The following is a 26,537-nucleotide window of genomic DNA, read 5'->3' as shown; positions in this document are numbered from 1 at the left end:
ATAATTCTATATAAATAGCCTTTATTTTACAGAGAATACTGTGTTAATTGTGTCTACTTTTTCATGTCACTTTTTCCTGTTATAGAAATACAACAATGAAAACTAGAAACAAGTATGATGACGATTATTGTACCCAGTTGTACAACAAACCACATTACTCTTTTATACACACACATTCATTCACCATTATTTCTATTTAAAGCATGCATACAGTCATGCATGCTTGAATGCAGTATTTTTTGCGAGAAAAAAGTTTCCACACACAAAATTGTGAGTCTGTATGTGTGTGTTAGAATTCAACTCTATATTTTTTCAGATTCTGTGTGGTATTATTTTAGTTGTTCCTTTTTATCCCACAATATTGTATACCTTCCCTGTCCTGCTAATGAAGTGTATATGTATGTATGTTTGCTGGAACATTACATCACAGTGCGGTAATGGTGTGACCCGTAATATATGTTCTCTTGTGGTTTTATTCATGAAAATTGACACTTTATAAATATTATACACATGTTTAATTAAAGCTATTCACTATTTTCATTGTCTCTCATTTTTTCGCTCTCTACATTTTTAAATAAAAAAAAAATTATTATAACTATTTTATATAAAACACTTGTACACTTGTACTCCTGGTAATAAGAATAAAGCAAAGAAACAAGGTGAAGTATGACTGGACAAACTCTATGTTGACTTCACAAAAACTCAAAAGGCCGTATACAACTTTTTATGAAGGTTATTAACTGAAGGAGAACAATGGGATGAAAATTCATAAAATTATTTTTTTAAGTTTTAAGTTTAAGGTTTTTAAGTATTTCTACAATTAAGTCGTCCCTTTTAAGGGGAAATATCATCACTTTTTAAAAGCAGCCTTTTAAAAAAAAAAAATATTTTATGTTTTAAATGAATTTTATTTTTAAAAACTATTCACTGCAACATTCTATAGAAAAATTGATTTCTTTAAGAGAATTTTTCTAAGCGACGATTTTAACGAGAGAAAAATATTATTTTTCAAAATTATCTCTTATAAATTTTTAAAAAGCTCTCTCTTTTAAAAAGTTTTTTTGTATAGAATAACTTTTAAATAGAGAATATTTTTATAGAAAAACATGGTATTTAAGAAAATTTGTCACTAGAAAAACTGTCTATTTTAAAGAGAATTTTTCTAAAGAAATTTTTCTAGAGAAATTTTATATGAAAAAACTTTCTCTTTAAAAAAGATTTTTTCTATGGAAACATTGTTACTATAAGAGATAATTTTTCTACAGAAAAGCTATATTTTTTTTGTGAAAAACAACTGTCTAAAGAGAACTTCTCTATAGAAAACTGTTTTTCAGAGAGACATTTTCCGTAAAAAGTTTTTAGAGTTTATTTTAAGAATAACTTTTTATTTTAAAGAAAATTTATATTAAAAATTATTCCTTTTAAACAGAACATTTCCATAGAAAATCAGTCTCTCATTAACACAATTTTTCTTGAGAAACTTTGATTTTAAGTGAACGTTTTTTAATAGAATTCTGTCTTTTTTGAAAATAATTTTTCTATAGAAATACGGTAATGAACAGGCAGATGAGCTTGCAAGAATGGGATCTGCTCTTGATATCTCCAACGCCGTTCCAGTAGCAACTCCGTTAAGTTATATCAAGAGCAATATCCTCAGATTATTTCTTCAAAAAGCTAAAAATATGTGGAATAACCTAGACACTTGTAAAGGGGCCAAGTTATTGTGGCCCTCCTTCAATGAGAAACGCACAAGACACCTTATAAACCGAAGTAGGCGGAACATATCGAGGCTGATAGCAGTAATAACAGGACACTGGGTAATAGGCAGACACGCAAATCGGCTTGGGCTCCCTTTCAATGATCACTGTCGCAGTTGCAAGGACAGGGAAAAGGAAGAAACAGTCTTCCAACTCCTCTATGAATGCCCTGCTCTGGCCGTAAAGAGAAACCGCAATTACTTCATATCTAACCTTGGCGAGATATCTGTGTTTAGGCTTAATGATATCCTCAGATTTCTCACAGCTACGGGCTGGATCTAATACTACAAATACAACATCTGACGAGTGGAGTGGTCCGGTCAAAACGGAGTCTCTTCGATTCTACTTGACAGTTCGCGTGTAGTGAACTACCACGTAAACCAACCAAACCAACCAATAGAAATAAGGCATTTTCAACATAGAATTTTTCTATGGAAAAGTGTTTATATTAAAAAGAATTTTTCTATAGAAACAATGTTGCTCTAATAAGAGAAAAAAACCGTTTTTATTGGTGAAAAACTTTTATAAAGGAAAACGTTCTATTTTAGACGAAATTTTTATATAGAAAAACTGTTGGTTTTAGAAAGATCTCTTCTATAGAAAACTGTCTTTTAAGAGAGTCTTTTTCTAAAAGAAGTTTTCTTTAGGAAAATCGACCACTTTAGATATATTTTTTTCTATACAAAATTTGTCTATTTTTTTTAAAGGGAAACTGTAAATTTTAAAGAGAATATTTTTATATAAAAACTTTGTAATTTTTTTATAGAAATACAATATTTTTAACGGTTTTTACAGAGAGAACTTTTTATATGAAAAAAATTTTTCTTTTAAAAATAAATTTTCTATTTAAACACTGTTACTTTAAAAGAGAATTTTTCAGCGAAAAATTTTTTTTTAGAAAAAATTTTTCTGCAGAAAAACTGTTTCTTTTAGAGATAATTATTGTATAGAAAACTATCTTTTCTAATGAGACTTTTTCTGTACAGGAATCATCTCTGCTTGATAGAAGTATTCTATGGAAATACTGCATCTTTTAGCTATTTTTTTAAGTATTTTTGAGAGAAATTTTCTATAGAAAAATACAGTTCTCTAGAGAATTCTAGAGAGAATTTTTCTATAGAAAAAAGATAAAGAAATAATTTTTCTATACAAAAACTAAGTATTAAAAAATATGTTTCTATAGAAAAATGTCTTATTTTGAAAGAAAAGAAAACAGTTTTCTAGAAAATTCTAAAAAGAGAATAGAAGAAAATAAAGATTTTTTTCTTCTCATTTGAAGAGAATAGAAAACAATTCTCTTTTAAAAAGATATTTTTTAAAGTAAAATTACTTCTAGAGAGGATTTTTCTTTAGAAAAAAAGAGATAATTCTTTTTATAGAATGACTGTCTTTTTCTTAAAAAAAAATTCTAAAAAATATTTATATTTTAAAGAGTTTTCTATACAAAAACTGTCTCTATAAAGTTACTGTAGAGTTTCTTTATTAAAAATTTTCTTATAGAATTATTATTTTAATTTTTTAGAAAAATTTAAATATTAAAGGCTTTTTTGCTACAGAAAGTGGTTTTCGTTAAAGACAATTCACCATGGCAAAACTGTAGCTATTAAAAAGAGAAGAAAATTATGTTATTTAAATACTTAAAGCCCATTGTTATTTTTTAATTTCCGACAGTAATGAAGCCCATCGTAAATTCATATGCCAACATGGTTGCAAGAAGCCATATTAAAATATTACACAATTTTCATTGCAATATATTGTACTTACTTCCTTTACACTTTATAAAAATCTGATGGAATTATTTTGGGAATACCACCTATGTATGTATGTATGTATGTTTATAAATATATTTTCATATTAAACAGCTTATAATTTATACATTTTAACTATGATATACTTTTGTCCTTTATAGGAAAGGAAAATGTTAAAGAATACAAAAATTTATTACCGAGTCATTCATAAAACCATTATAATGTTGAATGTCATACAAAATATATATTTTTATATGATTTACGAGTTTTAATTGTAAAAGTAAACGACAAGGAAATATTATGGTTAAAAAGTGTTAAATTAAAAAAAGAACAACTCCTAAAAATATACTTTACAAAAAAAGCAGGAGAAGAAAATAAAATTAAAATTTGGCAACTGTATAAAAATGACATAAAATACAATGTTTATTAAAAGTGTTGCATCAATAAATTTTTGTTTTAAACACATTTCAAACTAAATGAAAATGTTAAAAAAAAGTTTAGATAAAAGTTTTTTTTTAATTGTGAATTTAAGTGCCAAGTTGTTGTGTTTTAATTTTATTTCAATTTTATTTTTTTCATAAATTGTATGGCTGCTTGACAATAAACAAATTAAAAGTATAACTGACACTTTAAAAAAAAAAAATTAATAAAAATGTTATGACACATTTTGTTGTTGAGCATAAACAGCTTGCTGAATAATAAACCTTAAACACTTGTTACAGTTTTAATTAATTTTTATTTAAATGTTTAAAATATTTCGTCTTTCTGTTATTTTGGTTAAATTTAAATTTCCATGTCATTATAAATGATTTGTCTTTAATTTGTCATGATTGGTAGTTTCAAAACAATTTTCAATTGAATTGTAGCGCAAAATGTTTCAATTTTACTTTACAAATTCTGTTCCAACTGTCTTATTCATAAGCAATTAGCAAAGTTTTTTACAACAAATGTTGAATAAAAATTTAATTTATAAACCTTTGATAAATTTTTATGCATAAGACCCTTTTTATTTAATTGTACACGCTACCACAATAACAATTAAAACTGTCATACTATTGCTAACACTAAAGTTGCTGCTGCTACCTGCTAATTGCATTTTCATGTTGAAAATTGAAAATGTTCTTTTTCATTTAAAGCCACAAAACGAATACATATTGGAAAAAAAGGCTTCTTATAAAACATCAAAGTAAAATAATTATTAATTTTTATTTTTATTGCAATATTGAAAAATTGTTTGTTAACACCTTCAACTACAAAACTGTTTATGACTTTCAACCCTCAAATTGCCGTACAGCATACTCGAACGAAAAAAATTAAAATAATATCAAGGTCGTTTCTTAAGAGTATTTTTTTTTCTGCAATTTTAAATACAAAACAAAGCAAATGTTAAGGCGCAGAAAAAAATTATATGCAAACATTTTAAGTAATGTAACGACAGTACATTACTTAAACCTTATTATAAAGCAAGAGTAAAAAATCATCTAACTATCTGCATGTTTTTTTTCTATACAAGAAATGTTTGTGTAAATTATAATAAAATGTTAATAAATATTTTATAAACTCCTAAATGTATGCAATATATTTTATAATTTTTAATATTATAATTATTTATTGCCTTCAACAACCCAGATATTTATTTATATTTTCAAAAGCAGACACCATTCATTATTATTACCATTTAGAGCAGTTTGTGCCACAATATCCATTAAATTTTCTGTAGCTGCTTTTCTTATTCTTATTGAAAAGGGAAATTTTCTATAGCAAATGTGTTATTGTAAAAGACTCTCTCTTAAAGAGAATTCATCTTTAGAAATGGTGTCTCTATTAAAAAGTATTTTTCTATCGAAAAATTATATATATTAAAGAGATTTCTTTTATAGAAAAACAGTCTCAGTTAAGTTCTGTAGTAGAACTGTCTCTATTAAACGGTCTCCGTCAATGAGAGTTTTTCTATTTTCTCTTTTTAATAAAACTGTGTTTTTTTCTAAATAGAGTTTTTTATAGATATCTTTCTTAAAGCGAGAATTTTTCAAGACAAAAAATTTCTTTGTTAAAGATATTACATTTCTAGAGAAAAACTGTCTCTGTTAAAGAGTGTTTATCTATAGAAAAACTGTACTTATTAAAGATAGAATTTCTATGGCAAAATATTCTCTTTTGCAAAGAGTTTTTATAAGTTTTTCTAGACAAAAATTGTCTCTGTTAAAGAATTTTTTTTTTTTTTTTTTGAGAAAACTTTCTCTGTCGAAGAGAGTTATTCTAAAGACTTAAGAGAGTTTTACTTTAGGAAAACTGTGTCTCTGTTAAAGATAGTTCTTCGCTTTGAAGAGCGTTTTTTTAAGTTTTTCTAGAAAATTTTTATGCAGAAAACCTGTCTCTGTTAAAGAGAGTTTTTCTGGAGAAAAACTGTCTCTGTTAAAGTTTTTTTCTGGAGAAAATCTGTCTCTGTTAATGAGAGTTTTTCGAGAGAAACTCTTTCTCTGTTAAAGAGTGTTTTTCTGGAGAAAAACTGTCTCTGTTAAAGAGTTTTTTTTTTGGAGAATAACTGTCACTGTTAAAGAGTGTTTTTCTGGAGAAAAACTGTCTCTGTGTAAGAGAGTTTTTCTGGAGAAAACTGTCTCTGTCAAAGAGAGTAATTTTATATGCAAAATGGAAACTATGTTTCTGCTAACGAAGAGAGAGAAAATGTATTTATTTTTAAAGAGTGTTTTTCTACAAGATAGTTTTTCTATAGAGAAGCTGACTTTGACAAACCGAGTTATTCTATAGAAAAAATATCTGTTTAAACGAGCTTTTCTTCAGGAAAATTGTCTATCTTAAAGAGAGTTTTTATAGAAAAAAAGAGTCTCTCATAAAGTAAGTTTTTCCTTAGAAAAAGAAATAATTTTTCTCTCTGTTTTAGAAATTTGTATTTATTTAAAGAGTGTTTGGTAATGCTTCTGTTGAAGGAAGCAGAGAACAAATTTTGTTTTTGAAAAACTGTCTCCATTGAAGAGAGTTCTTCTTTATTTCTCTAGAAAAAGTATATCTCTTCTCTAAGTAAGTTTTACACCATAAAAAGTCTCTTTGTTAAAGAAAGTTATTCCCTATTAAACGTCTTTCTATTAGAAAGATTTTTTCTCTCTGTTGGACTGATTTTTATTAATTTAAAGAAAGCTTGTTAATGTTTCTGTTAAAAGAATTATAGAAAGAATTTTCTTCTATTGAAGAGTGGTTTCTTCTCTTAGCTCAGACCTGCAGGTTATATATGTAAGCATGAAAATCTAGTGTATTTGTGCCGTCTTTATATAACTAAACTAAATTTTGCTATTATTCTCATAGTGAGTAACTAAATAATTAAGTTATACAATAAATTTATTTATGATTATGTTACTTTTTGTAAGCGATTAATTAATTAAACACATCATTTCTCAAGACACTAAAATTTACGCCCAAAAAATAGCGTAAACTTATGCTCGTTATAAATATTATTTTTATCATAAAAGCCACACTTTATTAAACAGACATTTGTTGGCATTTTAATTAAAATTTATAATTTTCCATAATTTTATATTTCGAAGAAAATTTTTGAAGAAATCTAATTAAAGGGTTATAAATTTAATTGAAAGGCACAAATATAAAGAGATTATTTAAAGCGCTCATAAATATGCAACATTTTCCTAGAATATGTATGTATGTGAAATATGCTAATGTATGCTTTTGTTGTTATGTTAAGAATAAGATAGTTTCATTGTAATCTCGATATGTTGTAGTAATTTAAAATTTTTGCATATTTTATTGAGAATTTTCTCATTAAGGGATTAATTTCATGGTCAGTTAATCCTCTTATTATTGAAGATAAAAAATATTTAATAATTAGTTAGTTTGCGGAATTTAAGTCGGGCATATTGTAACGCCCTTTTACTTATTATATCTTGTGTCAAAGTTGCAGATGATTAAGAAAAGTGTGCGCTAACAGCAAACTCGTCAACTTGAATAATAGCAGCAGCAACAGCAAAAACACAAAAAGTCACTCGGATTGTCATCATGGCAATTAATCATGTAAAACCAGCCAAGTTTTTTTTTCTGTTTTTTTAAGTTTTTCATGTACTTGTTTTTTTTCGCCTGAGATTGTTGTCATCTCGTTGTTGTATTTATTGTACTTGTCTGCAAATGTCATTTTGCGTGTTTTTTAAATGGTTTAAATTTATATCTAGGATGAGCAAACAAATGTAAAAGTTTATTGTTTGAAACAAATTCCCTGATAATGTTGGAACTAATATGATTTCATTTAATTTCAAAAATTGACTAGTGAAATAACTAGCGATTGGCGGTTGTTTTGGTGGAATTCACACGCTAATAGAATCTCGTAAAAAGTTTTTTTTTTAAAATTGAACAAAATCTCGTTTTTGTAAAAGGAAATTGTTGCTCTATGCAGTACCTTTAATGAGTGTACGGTTTTATGGAGAAAAGTAGTAATATGCCAATTTTCATCATATTATGTTGAAAATTGCGATCTGTAGCTTGTACACATGGTTTACATGGGCACACAGACGGAAGGACGGACAGACATACGGAACGACGGACTTATTAAACTCGACTCGGAAAGTTTTATTTCCATTGGAAAACTTTAAGATGGAAGTCAGACAATTTCTACTCTCGTATTACATACTTTCAGTTCAATTAAGTTTAATTTGCACAAAAAATTATACTTTTTCTACGTTCTTATTGGGTAGCGACCCAACAGTTTGAGAAAGCGTTAATGCATCCGAAAAAGACAAAGAATGATTTCTACAAACGTTGTTTTTGTAACAGCGACACGTGAAAAGTTGGTGTGGCTGGGTTTACAATACTTGATAGTTGTTCGTTGAACTCTGAGTCGTTCCTGGGCGAAAAAACGATTGTCTTGGGAACGATTTTCCTTAACGTCATCAATGTATACTGTACACATTGGAAGGTTACACACAATCGTTGGACGTGCCTGATCGTATACCAGGCACAGAATATTTCAGAAACTTTGAAAGGCTGATCGCAAATAGAATGTCTTGGCCAAGCGGAACATTAGAGCAAATACCAGTAGGAATCAGTTGTTACACGGATTGATCTAAATTGGGGGATAAAGTGGGGCTGGAGTTCTATATTTAAGATCCAGATGGATTAGAATAAATATGGCGCCCACAGCGCTTAATATATTTACCGACAGGCAGAAGGCAATTAGAACGATATCAGGAGATAGAACTAAATCTAAGAACCACGAAAATCCCATGGAGTGACTCTGATGAGAGCAAGACAAAAAATCTCCTCAAAATGAGCAAGTCTGAAGTGGACACACAGGATTACGAACAAATTTACGCAAAATAGGACGTGCGTATTCAGACGTATGTAGAGCATGTGACGACAAAGACACTCTGGAGCACTTTCTTTGCCACTGCTAGTTATTCGTCAAAGTTAGATCTAAGTATCTTGGAAGTGATTTTATTCCGAAAATAATAATCCTGACTAACACTGATTGAAAGATTCTTAGGAATTACGTTCAGGAAATTGAGTTTTTGAACACCTAACTATTTGTTCGGTTCCTATTCATCTTTCATCACGGTCACTTTAGTTTCCCCTTTGTAAGCGAGAGAGTGGATACTTAAAAAAACAAACCTAAACTTTTTCTCTGTCTCCTAGATTGACTTCCTCGTCGGACCACAACATGTTAAAATAGCTAATCACCCTGACGGTCGGTGGCTAGGGGTAACCTTAAATAAAAAAGAGCTCAAAGTAGGCCCCTTAGAGCCTAAATAAAAATACCTTCATCCTTATTTACAACGTTATGAAACCAAATATGTATTTGTTACTCTTATTGTTATTGAGTTTAAAAAAAAAAACATTTTTAATAAGTCATAAAATTAATTCATGTCATTTATAAATTATAAGTAACAACTTTTTTAAACCATATGTTGTGGGCATAAATACAGATATGAGTAGAATTATTAAAACATAAATTGAATGAATTTAAAAAAATGAAACGCCAATTAATAATAATTGAAAGAAAAAACAAATGAACAATATTAAAAATCCCTTAAGGTATGCTATAAATTTTTGTAGGGAATAATAAAAAAATGATTTGTGGTTATAGCTGATGTTATTAAACAGGGGAATATGATTGCTATAGATATGTCTGTATGTATGTATGCTTAAAATTAAAATTTGTAATTTTAATTGTTTAATGAACGAAAACACAACAGTTGAATAGTTTTAGGAGTTTAAGGTCATTAGGAAAATATAACACATTTTAAAATAATTTGCTATTAATCTAGACTTTATTCCAGACGAAAACTATTAAGCATTAAATGTCCTTTACACTATTTGCTGCAGAAATCCAAAGAAATATAAAAAGAAGCTTAAATAAAACAAATATTGTGTGCTTTTAGGAGATTGGACTAAGGCATTAGAATTTCTATATTAATATTAAACTTAGTCAATAAGTATGAAGTATATATTGTCCTTCAAGCCGTTTTCTAAAAAAAAATATATTGTATGATTTTAGGAATTAATGTATTTAAACAAAACAAAGCATATTTTTGTGTGCTATTGTGTTTTTTGAATACAATAAAATACAGCATACTTTTGTGATATTTATATAGCTTTAATTTTCACCATAGACTGGACAACAACCATGAAGTGTTTGTGGTACTTTAAACCGTTTGCAACTGTCAGTTTTAGACATATGTATTTGGATATTTATCACTTTTGAAAAATTATTTAAATATTTCCGCCAATTTGTCATATCTGACAGCTGTCCATTTTTTCTTTTTTTACGTTGTATTTAGAATTATGTTTTTTTTTTTTTTTAAAAATACTGCATGAACACTTCTGTAACGCATTGAAGTAATAAATAATTGTTAAATTGCGTGAGGGAGTTTGTTAGCTAAAGACTTTATTTGAAATTCCCCAAAAAGACATGTAAACAAATGCTATGTGTACACGGTTGTCAGATCTTACAACGTTGGCAGAAAATGTCTAACAATCGTATGAATTTAAAATATTTGTTTTGAAAACATTTTTGACAATGTTGCAAGTTAAAAATTGGAAGTTGACACGGTTGTTAGTAATTTTCCGAACATTTAGCTGCTAATACTGCAAGTTTTAACAACCCTGTATACAGAGCATAAGTTTGCAGAGAAAATTTAGTTCCAAATTTTGCTTTGCAACATAAATGGCTCAACCTAAATCAAAACTTTGGAATGCTTTTAATCTATAAAGAAAGATATAAACATTTCTAAAGCTTCACTTGTTTAAGAAAATATTAACAACTGACTCCCTGACATATTACTAGGGAGGCATAAAGCAAAGAAAACTCCATCAGTAAAAATTCTACATTAAAAAGAAAAGGTTTAAAATGCTAAAATCTACTCACACGTTAGTATTTAAAATCATTATTTTAATAACATAGAAATGAAGTACTAACCGTACTCATTTACAAATAAGTAGTTAGGTAAGTACTTACTACGATAGTCTGGCAATAAGTAGTTCAATTTTTTATTTTCGAGCAAAAAATAGGCTACGATTATAGGTGAAATACGTAAAAAACACATTCGAAACAAAATTTCAAAGCTAAAATATAAATACTTATGTATATAGTTATGTGTAAGTCATTACTAGACTCCTTCTAAGTAATCATGATGGTAATCCATGTTCGTGCCGAATTTTTTCGATCTGCCATAAAAATACCTCAAAATATAAAAATTCTATTATTTTATAAAGTTCAACACTTTTAAAACTATTGGGTTTGAAAACCACCGTCCAGGTCATAAGCATCACTGCTCGTTATCATCTTCATTAACAACAATGAGTGCTATTATCGCTGTCTGCAATGTCCGCCACAGTCATAAACTTTTCTTTAAACCAATTTAACGAGGATGCATTATTAAAACTAAGAAGCATTAAATCTTATTCTTTTTAACACTTAAATTAGTGGCTAATTAAGGAAACATTGAATAAACTTTATAGCATTAACTACAAATTAAGAAAAAAAAAATATTTTAAGAATGTATCACACAGAAAACGAAAACATAAATTTTAATACATAACACAAAGTGAATAAAAATTTGCGTCAAACACAAAACAAACAAAACCTGATATTTTCGGTTTGTCAGCAAAAAAATCTATATATAATGTAAAAAAGGTTCATCTTCCTAGTTCTTCTTATCGAACTTACAAAAAAAATCCGTGTACGTTGCAAGTTATAAAAGCGTAAAATAAATATTTATAAAAACGTGCCAGGAATCCTTTAACCATAAAATATTTTTTTTCAAATTTAATCTAAAAATTTTAATTCAATTATCTACTACTATCCCTTTTATATAGAGAAACAAGTTAAACAATGTTATTTTTTCTTTGGTATCCTTTTAAATCCTTTTTTTTTTGTTGTGATTTCCCCTAGCTTGCATTTTCATGTGTTTAATAATAAAGGAAAAATTAAATGATGACGAAAAGAAAAAACTAACCATGTCTGTTTAAAAGATTGCACACATTTTAATTAAAATATGTCAACTTAACACTATAAAATTGTCAGTTATTCATCACCACATGGCCACCACATTGGCTGACACACATACACTATTATGGTACACTGCAAAAAAATGTATGTTTATTTTTATCGTTTAAATAAAAAAAATCTATATGAAAATATTTATGTTCCAAACACAGCAATTGTTATAGGAAATTATGAATTTTGAGACGAAAATTTTCTGATGTTTAGTTTTTGGGTAATAATTTTTCTTAGTGTATAATTGTGAACAAATTTTCATATTTATGAACAACCTAAACAATTTGTAACCAATCATATTTTACATTTATCTTATATATTTGCTCGTTTTAAAGGTCCCAATAGATATATTCTGTTTAAAAATTAGAAACTTTCAATTACAATGAAGAAAGAATAGATTTTCTATTCTTCTTTGAAAGAGTATACAGTCAATTCTTTAGCCTTCAGAGGAGACAACAGTTGTGACAATAGTTGGGACAATAATCTGGTTTATATTCGAGTTTATAGTCTAGTCTATAGAGACGACTATAGTCTAGTCAATACTATAGTAGTCTATAGTCAAGACTATAGTTGAGTCTATATTCAAGACCATAGTCAAGACTGGTTCATACTCTATAGTCTAGTCTATAGTCCAGACATTAGTCTAGACTATAGTCTAGTTTATAGTCTTGTCTATAGTCTAGTCTATTATCTAGTCTATAGTCTAGTCTATTATATAGTCTATAGTCTAGTCTATAGTCAAGTCTATAGTCTAGTCTATAGTCTAGTCTATAATATAGTCTATAGTGTAGTCTATAGCCTAGTCTATAGTCTGGTCTATAGTCTAGTCTATAGTCTAGTCTATAGTCTGGTCTATAGTCTAGTCTATAGTCTAGTCTATAGTCTAGTCTATAGTCTAGTCTATAGTCTAGTCTATAGTCTAGTCTATAGTCTAGTCTATAGTCTAGTCTATAATCTAGTCTATAATTTAGTCCATAGTCTAGTCTATAGTATAGTCTATAATCTAGTTCATAGTCTAGTCTATAGTCCAGTCTAGTCTATAGTCTAGTCTGTAGTTTATTCTGTAATCAAATGTATAGTCTGTAGTCTAGTCTAGAGTCTAGTACAGTCTATTGTCTAGTTTATAGTCCAGTATGTTTTCGAGACGATATATAGTCAATAGCAAAAACTACAGAGAAGATTCTTCAGTAGAGACCTATATTTGGAACTCTAAACTATATTCAACATTTCATTCTAGTCTGCATTCAAGACCATTATGAATTCTAAATTTTCCTCACAGCTCTTTACTTATATTTTAACTCTTAGCCTAGAAATATGCTAACCGAAATGCAAATTTTATTACAAATAATTACAACAGGATTGTAACTGTAAACAAACAGGCAACTGCAGAATGAAGAAAAACAATCATATAACTAAGCAAACCAAACAATACCAACAACGACGACAGTAATAATACTTGTAACAAATAAAACAACACAGTTACAACAGCAAGAATAACAAAAAAAAAACATACAGTAAAGCAGTAAAAAACAACAACCCTCAAGACAGCAGCAATAATAACAATGACACTTCATCAGTGTCACTCAATCTTGAGTCTCATAAAATTTTCTACTAAAGCATACATTTAGGAGCACCCACACATACACCGAAGTATAATAACAACCTACGAATAATTATAACAAAAGTACTGTGAAACTGTTTGTATAGAAAATAAATAAAACTAGAATGTTTGTTATTAACAAAAGAGTTTCTGAGAATAATACAAAAAAATATAGATATAAAATAAATATGTATATAGAAAAAAATGGACAAAAAAAAGTAAATACCACTCAAAGTCAACAACAATCTATTCTATTTTCTATACAGAGACAATAGCAACAACACACAAATGCTTAGAAGAGCATATAAAAATAAATGAAATGAAATAGACAAAACTGCTGCAACTGTATGACTCTTCGTTGAGAAATTTTTCATTTTGTTCTTCTAACAGGCTTGATTTGTTAGGCTGATGACACAAAAAACACACAAACACACAGACCCGTTCATGCACGTGTAGCCAACAGCAGCCTTAAAGTATGCAATAATATTAAAACAATGCATAAATAAATATTATGATGTGTGCGGTGCGATGCGGTATTCATATGTATTCATGTGTTTGCACTTATCTTGGCTTGTCTACATTTAGGCTTGTTTAGAAAAGCAAATAAATGCATACAATAGTGGGTTTTAGATGGGTGTTGTTTTGCAAGAGCTGTTCACTGTAAATTCATTGAAATAGAAAATGAAAACCTTGCTTACAGGTGAAAAAATAATAACCTTGATTTAAAGTGATTTTGTTTTTGGTTTCCATTTTGTTTTTATTATTATTTTTTCATTTTTTATATTTTCCTCTAACGGATGTTAATATTTGCATATGTAAGCAAAAATTTTATGGCAAAAAAACTGAACTGAACTGTGAGAAAAAAGGTAAAGAGCTTAGTATTTTTTTTTTTTTTTTTTTTTGAAATGATAAAATGCATTTAAATTGCTCAAGACGTAGAAGCACGAAAACCCTATTTTTTTATTTATGCAAAAATGTGGCAGGTATTGCACAACGCCCTCTACAATTGTAACCCTGTAAACATACAAACATTTATTTGTTTGCTAACAAAAACGAAGACAGTGGTTATCAAGGACCTTTAACAAATTCACTATTTTAATTTCTAAGTTAAATATTTAGCCTATGTGGGAAATGCCACGCCCACTATTTCTAGTTTACTTTTTCCTGAATTTTACAACTGTTGAGGGGTTTTACTTGCCGTTTAAATAAATAAATTTTAGTATTTAGCTGTAATGGTATTTAAACCAGCAGTTCAACAAAGAGTCAATGTATCGAAAAATACAGTGATTTACATTTACTTTGGCTTTATTACGTCTTTCGTCACGGATGTACTCTTCGTAATCGAGAGTGTAGACAATCGTCCCTTTAGTATGCCCTTTGTAAGCGAGTGGTAGGTTAAATAGGTAGTTCGGGATTGTATGACCGAACTGCTGGGAATACTTTTTGGAGCTGTCATGCCCCCTGGGGTCACGTTGCCTTGATGAAAGACCCTATCTTGGTGTTATTGCAAACCCGGGAAAAGAGGTGCTACCAGTACCTTTAGTCTACAGGGACTATAAACTAGTGATATCACTTCACTTCGAACCACATAATCTGGTACTATGGGTGGCCAATTACCCGCAGGACAATGACCTGACTGATCAGTTGGTTGAAGTTCTTTCGGGATCAACAAAGTAACGAAAAAAGTTCGGTGACAACAGATACCCCACAGGAGAGAGACTGTAGCGTTGGAAAAAGTTGGTGCTCAATGCATATGATATAGTAATGAAGGGTTTTGCGGAACTTGTCAGCCCGCATGCCTTGAATGAATGATTCTCTGTGAGTAAGAACAATATCATCGGCTTATTTGATGGTTTCGTGCTTCGGTCTATCGGTTACGTCTCTAGGTGCTGTTGCTGACTCAACATACGCCAGTCCATCTGCGTGGTTGTGAAAAGATTTAATGTTTTTACATTTTGGAAGTTAAGCAACGGGGCAGGAATTGTCAGATTAGATAGCTCAAGTATTTGAGCAAAGTGCACATATATTGGACCGGAAATTCCATATATGGAAATTACCACCAGCGTGTAAGGAGCACAATGGGGCGGTGAGGAGTCGTCTCCGAAGCTCAACTGTGAAATAAGGCCTACACGGCAGGTGTTCACGTAAAGCACTTCGGATCGCGATCAGCATTTTTTGGCACAATTTTAAACGTGTATAATTGAAACATTAAACCAAGATTCAGATCCATTTTAAGAGATTGTTAGGACAAATATTTTTCCTGTTTTTGTTACAATTTATTTGCAACTCTAAACCACTGTTCTCAACATGTCCTTAAATAAGTTGAGTGGAAACAGAGAAGGTTAGCTCAGATTGTGTTGGGTTTCTACGCTTCCTTGCGTACGACGTACATGAATATGATGCTGAAACATATTCAACTAAGTGTTCATGCCAAAACTGGCGACATTATGACTAACTTTACAACTGTGTGACCAAATACAAAAATTAGAAGATGAAGAAACAAACAAAAAAAATTGAAAAGAAATGCATTTATGCGCTGTAGCACAACAACAAGAACGCTAACTGAAACAACTACTTACAAGAGCCAGAAAACAGTAAGTGGATGAAGAATAGAATAGGATGAGAAAATTTAAATATACACGGAGAATAATATTCTAATTAGAAGGCTTGATGTTTAACAATATTATGGTTATCGAATAGAAGTTGTTGCAACTATAATATGTTTAGAGAAAAATATGAAAGTTTTTTATAAAAAGTCTAGAAGTTTAATAATTTTATTAAAAAACTGACTCTAATTTCCGTAACCATAATATGTTTAACTTTCACATTATTTTCTAAGAAGTCTAAATGTTCAACAATATTATGGTTATTGATAAGCTAACTCTAGTTGACACAACCGTTATATGTTTAGAGAGAAATATAAATGTAAAATATTACAGTTATTATTTTTATAAAAAGGCTGGAGGTTTAATAATGTTATGGTAATTAAAAACCTGACTGTAATTGCCGTAACCATAATATTTTTAACTTTTCACATTATTCTCTAAGTGTAAGCATCTTTAAAACTGCAAACAAAATGTAGTTTTTAGCTACGTGTTTATCTTGACGAGCTGGAAAAGATTAAAATAAAGAGAGCGAGAATATAAGACAACAACAAGTAGAAAAGAAACCAAGCCAAAGCTTTAAATCAGTGCCAGGAAGTGATTATGTAAAAATCCTTATTTTTCATTTTCAACATAAAATAAACGACAGTAATGGCAAAACCAAACAACAGAGAGGGAAAATATTTTTTCATTTTATTTTTATTTCCATTCAACTGCAAATACAAGTGGGTGTTAAAGATTTTTCTTTCTCTTTTTTTCAAAAGAAATTTATTTTATTACAACATTTGCACTGGAAGAAAGAAACAAAATAAACTCTTGCATTTTAAATTTAATTTGATATAAATACGATTTTTTTCTCCTCATGACAGGAAGTAACTTAGAAAAAATGTAAGTATAAATGCAGAGTCGGGCATGGTCGACCATATAATACCCTACACCAGGGACAAATGTTTCCAGATATTTAAGAAAATCGGCAGTATCATTAAGACTTAAGATTATCATGAATCTGTAGCGATATAGCTTAATATAGCCAGAAAGAGATTACTGTAGGACCAAAATTTTTGGGCGTTACAAACATCTGCACATAACACCACTATAGTGGTGTAGGGTATAAATATACACACACTTTAGAAAATAGCACTACATCTAGTCTATAGTTCGTACAAATGCAACAATTTCTTTGAATTATTAATGAAATACAATTAAGACCTTAAAGCATTTCAATAGATTTTTTTCCTCTGCAAATAAAACTAAATAAAATTTTGTAGAATTTAAAAAAAAATAGAAAATATAATACGAGAAACTGCAAAACAAATCATTTTCAAAATTAGGTTGATGAACGTGTTTGGTTAATGGAAATGAAATGAAATTGAAAACAACGCCACATTATGGCAAAAATAAGTTTTATTTTTTTTCACCCCCACTTGAGATAAATTCTTGAGCACAATAATATTACCAACAAAATATCAGCACTAGCAGCAGCATCAGAGGCTGTGAAATTAACCACCAGTCAAACGACCATTCAAAGCTTTCCATCAATATCAACACTTGACGAACATTTTCGTACATCTTCAATTCAATTGAATTCAAATAAAATGAATTTTAATTGATTCGTTTCATTTAATTTGTATAAAATTTGTTTTGAAAACTGTATTTTTTTTCTTAAATATACATAAATCAATGACCATATAATAAGTTTTCAATTTGTTAAAATTGCATTTTTGCTAAATGTTGCTTAAACTGTCCAAACAAAAAAAAAAAAACAAACTAAACAAAAAAAATTATTTTTTTGGTAAAATTCAATAAATGCTTGTGTTTTTTTGCTAATTTCAAATAATAAATTTTGTTTTATTTTTATTTTATAGCTGAGTAAAAAAGAAGAAGAAAAAACTAATATTTGGCAAGAACTTAATATGTTTTGTATTGTTAACAGACAATAGAAAGAATGAATACATGTGGAATCTGAAAAAAATGTTGCATTGATAATAAAGGAAATATGCTATAGTTGTTATATAAATTTAAAGCCTGAAAGTAGGCAACAAAGATTTTTACATATGCTATAGTTGTTATAAAATTTTGAAAGCCTGAAAGTAGGCAACAAAGATTTTTTTAAATATGCATAACATCTCCATTGTTTGAAAATAAATATGTTTATGTTATCTTGATATCGGTTTAGCTTGACGAGTGATCTTCCTTTTATTATTTTTTTTCGAAATCGATCGAAGTCAGAAAAAGCAAAGAAGGAGGAACCAATAACCCAAAACTTGATATTAACTTGATATTCTAACCATTTAACATACTTTTCAGTGATTACTACATATCGTTCTAATTACGTAAAAGTTATTTAAGTACACTCTTATTCATTAGTCAGCTTCTACATAAGGATATGGAATCGTTCTTTTCCACGATATAATCGTGTGTGTAAATATATATTCATATAAATCTCTTTTCACAGGATTTACATTGAATTTCTTTTTCTAATTACTTGTAAGCGACTTTGGTAAGTACTTGCCTTCAATGGCATCATCATATTTAAAAAATTACTTAAAATGCTATTGTGCAAGTGTAATGAAAGTTTTTGCTGGGCAGTAAAGATAAGAAAGGAATATTGCCAAACTTAAAATGTTTAATAAAAGTCTGGCAAACAATTCTTTGGTCCACATCGAATGCTCATTCATTTTTTAGCGTTAGTTAACAAATCTGTTGATGTTTCAACTAGAAAATAAATAGTATAAGGTTTATGTTTTGGGGGTGATGCAGCGTGTGCTTCAGGGGTACAAATGCTCTATTAAGCAAATCTATTGATAATGCCAAAATCTCTTCGAATCTAAATGACTGACCATGCGTATTGACAAGTCGCATCCTGAGACAGAATAAACAAAACATGGCGAATCTATAGTGGACGCTCTATAAAAGTCCCGCAATTCTCGGTTGTCTTCCATACCGAAACCATGTCGTTTTACGATAGCCATCGAAAACCATTGTACTGTTGGATAGTACTTGTTCCTCATCTGTAGTAAGGGGCTTTGCTGTGAATACTATGGTCAGTTCCCATTGATGACGAGGTTAAGGCGTTAGCGGATTTATGTACCAATTCTTTCGAGCTAACTTCCCAATAGACGTTGCGACGTCTGCGACAAATATGAAATCATCAATGTCTGATGATCCACAACCCAGACACTCAGTATAGACTCAATGCCTGAACCAGGTGGAACTACTCGTAAACGCTTTAAGCTTTACATTTAAAATGGCATGAGTACCAGTGAGGAACACACGTTATGCGAAATATCCATGATAGAGGTTCGTACTGACTTACAAGGAATACATATTTCAAGATAAAGTATTAGATCCGATGAATCAATACCGGAAAAGGTAAGCCTTCGTAAAGACATAGGCGCCCTACTGCTACTGGCATCTCTGTAGCCGTAAGCACTGTCGTCACAGCAACTAAACAAGAACAGCCCTCTTAACCTATCAGGCTAAAGATCATTACACCTTTCAGTGGAGTATTGGAAGGTATTAGTAGGGCATGCAAGTTTTGCGAAATACCGATGAAAGCGGTTAGTACTGAGTTACAAGGAATTCATATTTCAAAGAAAATAAGCAGATCCAATAGGTCAATACTAGAAAAGTCTAACCCTCCATAAAGTTATACAGACCCTACTGTAACTGTAAGCCTGTCAGTAGCCGCATGCACTGTTGTCGCAGCAACTAAACCAGCCCTCATATCAGGCTTATGCTCATTCCGCCTTTCAATGCAGTATTGGAAGGTTTAGAATCGCATTAGCAAAAGTAACAATTGACTCGAACTCGACATCTAAACTCAGAGAGAAAGGCTTTTTTGGCTATAAATACAGCATTGGTTATATATGCTCCACCACACTTTTTCAAAAGCCAATAAGTAGTGATGAAGGAAGACTTGAGCTTTGAAAGGAAACGAAAGAATATTTAACACTTCTGTTAGAAAACCAGCTAGTAAAGTTAAAAAACTATGAGTTCAGAAAAAAAGTTTTACAATTTGTATAATGGGTATTGAAACTTATGTACTGGAAGACTTTCCACAACTTCCGGGTCAAGATTTTTTATGGCTGTATGTTCAAGAATAAATCCTTTCTTTTTTAGGATCTTTCAAAACTGGGATATTTTAAAATCAAAGTGTCGGACATTTCAGATAATACATTCCTCTGCATTCCTCTGAATCTTTATGGGAAATGTTATATAATTTTAATATTTTTTTATTTGTTTTTAATCCCAATAATTTTATTGTCACGATCCAACTTTAAAATAACAATACAATTTGTTTAACAACTTTTTTTAACTCGCATTTCCAGTGTATTCCTTTAAAGAAATTCTGTCAAATTGCCAGTAATGCTGAGATACAGTGATAAAAATTGCGTGATTTTGTTTTTTATATAAATGTGTGTTTGTGTTTATTGTCTGTTTCTCTTTTCAAAAGGACAAACTTTTCAGCGTAGACATAAAGGTCACAATATCTTGTAGAATAAACGCAATGAATAAAATAGCATTAGCATAAGAAATATTTATAAATGTCAAAGTACAGTTATTTGTATTTTTTTATAATTTTTGTTTTTTGTTTGAAACAAACAAAAAGTTATGAAATTTTTTTATAAAACATATTGTTGAAGTCATTGTTGTCACTGAACTTCTATTGTAAGAAAGAAACTTCAAATAAACGTATAAAGTCTAGTATTTACAACAATAAAACCACATTATTTAATTGTGACAAAAGTCATGACCTCAAAAAACAATACACAACAAAAACAATAATAGCAACAACAAACATACATTTTACATATTCATAATGTTATTTATTTATAGTACAAATTATGGTTTGGAACACGACCAAGCCAGTCAAATAAACAACCAAGCAACCAGCCAACCAACCACTGAAGTGAAGGAAGTTATACAACGTATCTAGGATACAACATGTTTTATATTTTGCTGTGTTGTTGTTGTTGTTGCTGTTTTATATATTACAACATCAGTTAAAATATGCGGCATATAATGGGGCCTGTAGATTATTTCCTTTTTTTTGCCATTTTTTATTTCTGTTTTGGGTTTTTTTTAATGTTTTTACACGGGATGTTGTTATCTATCAACATTCATATGAGTGAAAAAATTTTGTTATTTTTTTTCGAAAAGTTGTATCATTTGTTAGGAAATGACATGTGCTTATTTTTTGTGTTTGATACCCTATACCACTGTAGGAGTAGTTATACTTTTTAAACAATGTCAGCTTTTAAAAAGGCTTCAACTGGCATGAAAATCATAGTTCGATATTGGGTTCGAAGGACCATCTGAATAAAGCACATATGAATGGAAATCAATCGAAAAATTGCATGAAAATCAAAGTTCGAAATCAAGTTCAAAGGAAGGAAACCATTCGAAAATAATGCTTTTGGGTTCGAAGGACCATCTATATAAAAGACCATTGAATGGAAATCAATCGAACAAATGCATTCAAATCAAAGTTAGAAATTAAGTTGAAAGGAAAGCAATCGAAAATAAAGCTTTTGGATTCAAAGGACCATCTATTATAATAATATAAGGTATTATAGGGTCGTTGAATACCATAAAGCTTTTGGATTCAAAGGACCATCTATTATAATAATATAAGGTATTATAGGGTCGTTGAATACCAACTTTTTTTTAAATTTGTTTTCTTTTTTATTGGTTAACGTGCAGAAATTTAGCAAAACAAAAATTCACATAAATAACATGTGTGTTTTAAAAGAAATACAAAACGACAGAAAAGATATCGCCTGAACAACGAGACATTTGCTGTATATGTGCTTAAATGTTACATTTCCTTTTTGTTTTTTTTTTTTTTGTTGTGGCCAAAATGTTTGGCCAAAAATTTATTGATTTTTAAAACGCATACACATACACACGTTTAGGAATTGAAATTTTAAGCTGTTTAAAACTCCATTTATATGATAAACTCTTTACTTCTTTTGCATAAGCTTTGTTCCTAAAACAATAAAAATAAAGCTCTAAAAATAAGAGGTGCTTGTTCATGCTAAAAGGATTCCTTTTTTAAAGGAAATTGTTGCAGTGAAAAAAAAAAACAATCATATATACAAACATCAAATAAAACTGCTGTAGCCATTAAGTAAAAAATCATCGAATTCCGGTTGAAATGCAGACATAAATACATGATGTGTTGGCTCCTTTTATTCGCCCGGCAACTCATTGAATATGAGCACAAGTGTTACTGGAGTAACATTTTGCTAGACATAAAAAATATTGTGGTTGTTTAGAACCGCAACTCTTTTATGCTGAAGCATTATTACTAAAGTAACGTTTTCTTTTTATAGTCCCATCGTGTTTGGGGACAGTCTATGAGAAATCAATTAAAAAAGCTAATATTTGGGTTCAAAGGACCATCAAATTTTAAAAAAAAAAAAAAGTAAATTTTAGTGAAAAGTGTAAAAAGTAATATATGATATTAAAGAAATCCTTCCGTTGGTTTCGAGTGACTTCAACGAAGAATACTCAGGTGAAAATGTTGGAAAATGTTCGGTAATGCTTTTTCTGACAACGTTGCTAAAGAAAATTGTAAGTTCAGACGATAATTAGACATTTTCTGAACATTTTACTGACAACGTTGTAAGATCTGACAACCGTGTATCACGGCTTTAATGATATGACAATTTCACCGGAGAAAGAATCCCGACGTTATATCCGTTTTTAAACCAGCATTCTCTCCCTACGAATTTCGATATTAAACCACGTCCACTTACTGACTAGCCAGTACAAAGTCCTGCGTGCAACTGGCCACAGGTACTAACAGATTATCTTGCGCTCTGGATCGACCCCATGTTAAATAATTTCAATGAATGACCGTTGATACATTTAATCATCACTAGTTTATAGACCCGGCAGACTTGAGGTATTGGTAGCACCTCTTTTACCGGAAAACACTAAGATGGAGTTTTAAAAAGATTAGATGCTCTTAGGAAGACATTACTTAATAGTGAATGACCAAAACTTTAAGGACCATGACTGAAACCAAGGTAACCAATTTTGAAGTAAAACGTGATCAAAACAAAAAAGTCACAGTCTGGACTATAAGGCGGGTGATGGAAAACTTCCAACTAAATACAATTTCCTAAAAAGTCTGTGCTTGTCCTAAATTTGAGGCCTTTTTTCACAAATGCTTATTTCAAATTAATGAATAGCTTGCAGTTCCAGGACTCTAGTGATAATCAGGCTCGATTTTAGCTGCTACAGTTATGACACGCAGTATGTTTAAAACAACGCTATTTCACCACTCAATAAATTGGTCCTTCGAACCCTTTACATTAAAAAATAAATAATTTTACCAAAATGGTCCTTCGCACTGGCAGAAGAGAAAACAAAATGCCTTTATTCTTATTTATAACATTGTTTACTAGCACACACACACATTTTGGCAGCATATAAACTCACATTGTTATGACTTGCAACACACTTTTATCCAAAAACCCATTTAATATAACACAAACCTAACGCCACCCCTCTCCCAACAGCCTGATAACATAGTAGCACTTTAATATTTTATTATACACTATAATAACCCGCATTAAAAGAGCAAAGAACATAATCCCATATATTATTGTCTTAGCTGCAAAAAGGTCTATGTTGAAATTTTAGAAAATTATTTATGAGACCATTTCCCTTTCAGATTCAATTAATAATATATTTTACTAAACAAAACTTATTTTATAAATAAAATCTCGTAAGAAAATTCTTAAAATACTAACTTAGAGCATTTTGCCACAAAACATAATCTGTATTCCTACTCGTTAAAACTAGAGGCAATCTATGTTAAAAAAAAGTCACATGAGAATAAAAAACAGTTTCACGACACTTACCTCAACAGAAATTGTAAATAATGGTGCATGCACTGGGCCACTCTGTGATTCCAATTTATAAACGAGACCATGTCGCAGTTCATTTAACATGGCAACTGTATTTTTTGGTTGTGGTACACGTTCCTTACTGGTTCTAGTTTTCTTTTTGGGGGTGCCTGTTTGAAATAAGAAAAAAATATTCCAAGAAAAAATACGTGAAAGAAAAAAGTGAAAAAGAATTAAGTAATGAAAGTGTAGAGAGGATTTTATTATAAAAATTTATGTATGATTAATTGTTTATGTTCAAAATGTTAATGTTGTTATTAGTTAAAAAGAGAAGAAGAAAGAGAAGAGATCAAAAGTTGTGAGTTAAATATAAAAGCCTTTTGGTGCAATTAAAGCGTTGTTAAATGTATTTTACGGCGATTTTTATGGCGATATGGAGATATCAATTGGTGTAAACAAGCCTTGAATAAAACAACGATTTTCAAATGTCACAAAATGTCGAAATGACAGTGACTGTCATCAATCCAAAAAAAAAAAAAAACTTTATGATAATAATTAACAACTTTTTGATAATAACTAACATGACAATTACAATTTTTGATTGTCATAATCATAATGACTGTCAACAGTTAAAAAATTGTATAATGTCAGTGACATAATGTTATAATTTCCTTGAAATTAATGCAAACGGTTATAAAGGTGACAATAATTTTAATATAGATGACAAACTATACATATTGTCTTAACTAACTTTGTCACATTATTTGTGACAGTGTCTTTTAATACTAATAACTTTCATAATAATAATTACACTTTATACTTTAAAAGCATTTGATTTTTAATAACTTAAGTAATTAAAGAAACTATATTTAAAATATGTCATGACAAAGCATAAATAGTATGACTGTCATAAAGACAGTGACTCTCAAAGAATTTCATAAATTTAGTAGCATAATTATGTTATTAATTTCAAATCTATCGAAATAAAACAAATTTTTCTAATTATTATATTGATGACGATGATCGGTGTGACAATCTTCTTATTGATTTGTGTCACATTATTAGTTACAAATGCCAATAATTGTCACATCAGAAAATGACACTCCTATGATTATGATTTTTAACTTCTATATATGTATTTTAGAATTTCCTGAAAGATAAATGAATACTCAATTACAAAAATTAGTTTGGAATATCTCAAGGACTTTGGACAACATGACAATGTTCAATAATGTTAAGCAAAGTAATTGTAAAATTTTTCACAATATACAAACTAAATGAGAATTTCAAAGGAAATGTAATCATAGCAAAAAGTACGCTGGGCGATTGCTTTACAAGCAAATTTATAAATTTCAGGCATCAATAATATACAAACAACAAATTTCAAAAAACACAGGTAAACAAATTTTTGACCAGAGACCAAATTATTTCTTTGAATTTTTTCACCACAACAGTTTTTTGAGATATCGTGAGGTAAATGTTAAAAAAACTGTGTTTTTGGTCATATAAGCGACGTTATATCAGCGCTTAATTGCTGGCATATAGTGTACATTGTCAAGATGTCCATTGACGTTATGACACTCCCAAAAAGTGTCGTAGTGTCCATGGATGTTATAACATTCTAGAAAATGTCTATGGACGTTATAACACTACAAAATGTATTATAGTGTCCATTAAAGTTATGAAACTTTCAAAATTGTCATAGCGTCCATGGACATTAAGACAATCCAAACATGTGTCATATAAACTGTAAAATGTCATAATGATGATGTGCATAAAGCCAATGCCATAACAACATGAACGTTATGGCACACTAATCTTAGTGATAGTGTCACAATGTCCATGAGCAATGTGACATAAAGTCCATGCGCCCGTTTAAAATCCAGCTATACAAGTTATTACGAAATGTTCATAATGTCCGTTAACTCCTAAAGCTGTGATACAAGGTTGTCAGATCTTACAATGTTGTCAATGTGAAAAGTACAAAAAATGCCTAACGATTGTGTGAACTTACAATTTTTCAAAATAAGGTCCATTCAAAATCAGGTTATCCAGCTTATTATGACACTTTCGAAATCTTCATAACGTCCATTACTTCCTAAAGATGTGATACACGATTGTCAGATCTTACAATGTCGTCCATGCGAAATGTGCAGAAAACGCCTAACGATTGTATGAACTTACAATTTTTCTTTTGAAACGTTGTCAGAAAACACTTTTCTTACAATGTTGCAAGACAAAATTTGTAAATTGACACTGTTGTTAGAGTTTTCTGCAGATTTTTCTGCCAACGTTGTAAGATCTTACAACCGATTTAGGACTATTGTGAATAATAACTCCCGGGCAGTTTGTTTTCTCTCATAAAGCATGTAAAAGGGAATAAACTCCCGGGGAAAATTTTTTCATAATGACATAATGTTAGTATGACATGGATATTATGACACACCGCCGA

General features: G+C 29.7%; 1 protein-coding gene across 13 annotated transcripts in view; it reads right to left on the bottom strand.

The window, feature by feature from the left end:
- Positions 1–26,537, bottom strand: part of LOC111678725 (double-stranded RNA-specific editase Adar) — a 300,956-nt gene that overhangs the window by 202,221 nt on the left and 72,198 nt on the right. For all 13 annotated transcript variants that reach the window (XR_006940413.1, XR_006940414.1, XM_046947525.1 and 10 more), the window contains one exon: positions 24,101–24,255. Coding sequence is in view for 11 of the 13 variants with exons in the window: in XM_046947525.1 (XP_046803481.1) it covers positions 24,101–24,255 (155 nt within the window). In the remaining 2 variants the exon portion in view is untranslated. The remainder of the gene's footprint in view (positions 1–24,100; positions 24,256–26,537) is intronic.

The sequence above is a fragment of the Lucilia cuprina genome, chromosome 3, assembly GCF_022045245.1.
Source record: "Lucilia cuprina isolate Lc7/37 chromosome 3, ASM2204524v1, whole genome shotgun sequence".
In the NCBI taxonomy this organism is placed as follows: Eukaryota; Metazoa; Arthropoda; class Insecta; order Diptera; family Calliphoridae; genus Lucilia; species Lucilia cuprina.
Note: the sequence above shows the minus strand (reverse complement) of the source record. Positions and strands in the feature narration are given on the sequence as shown.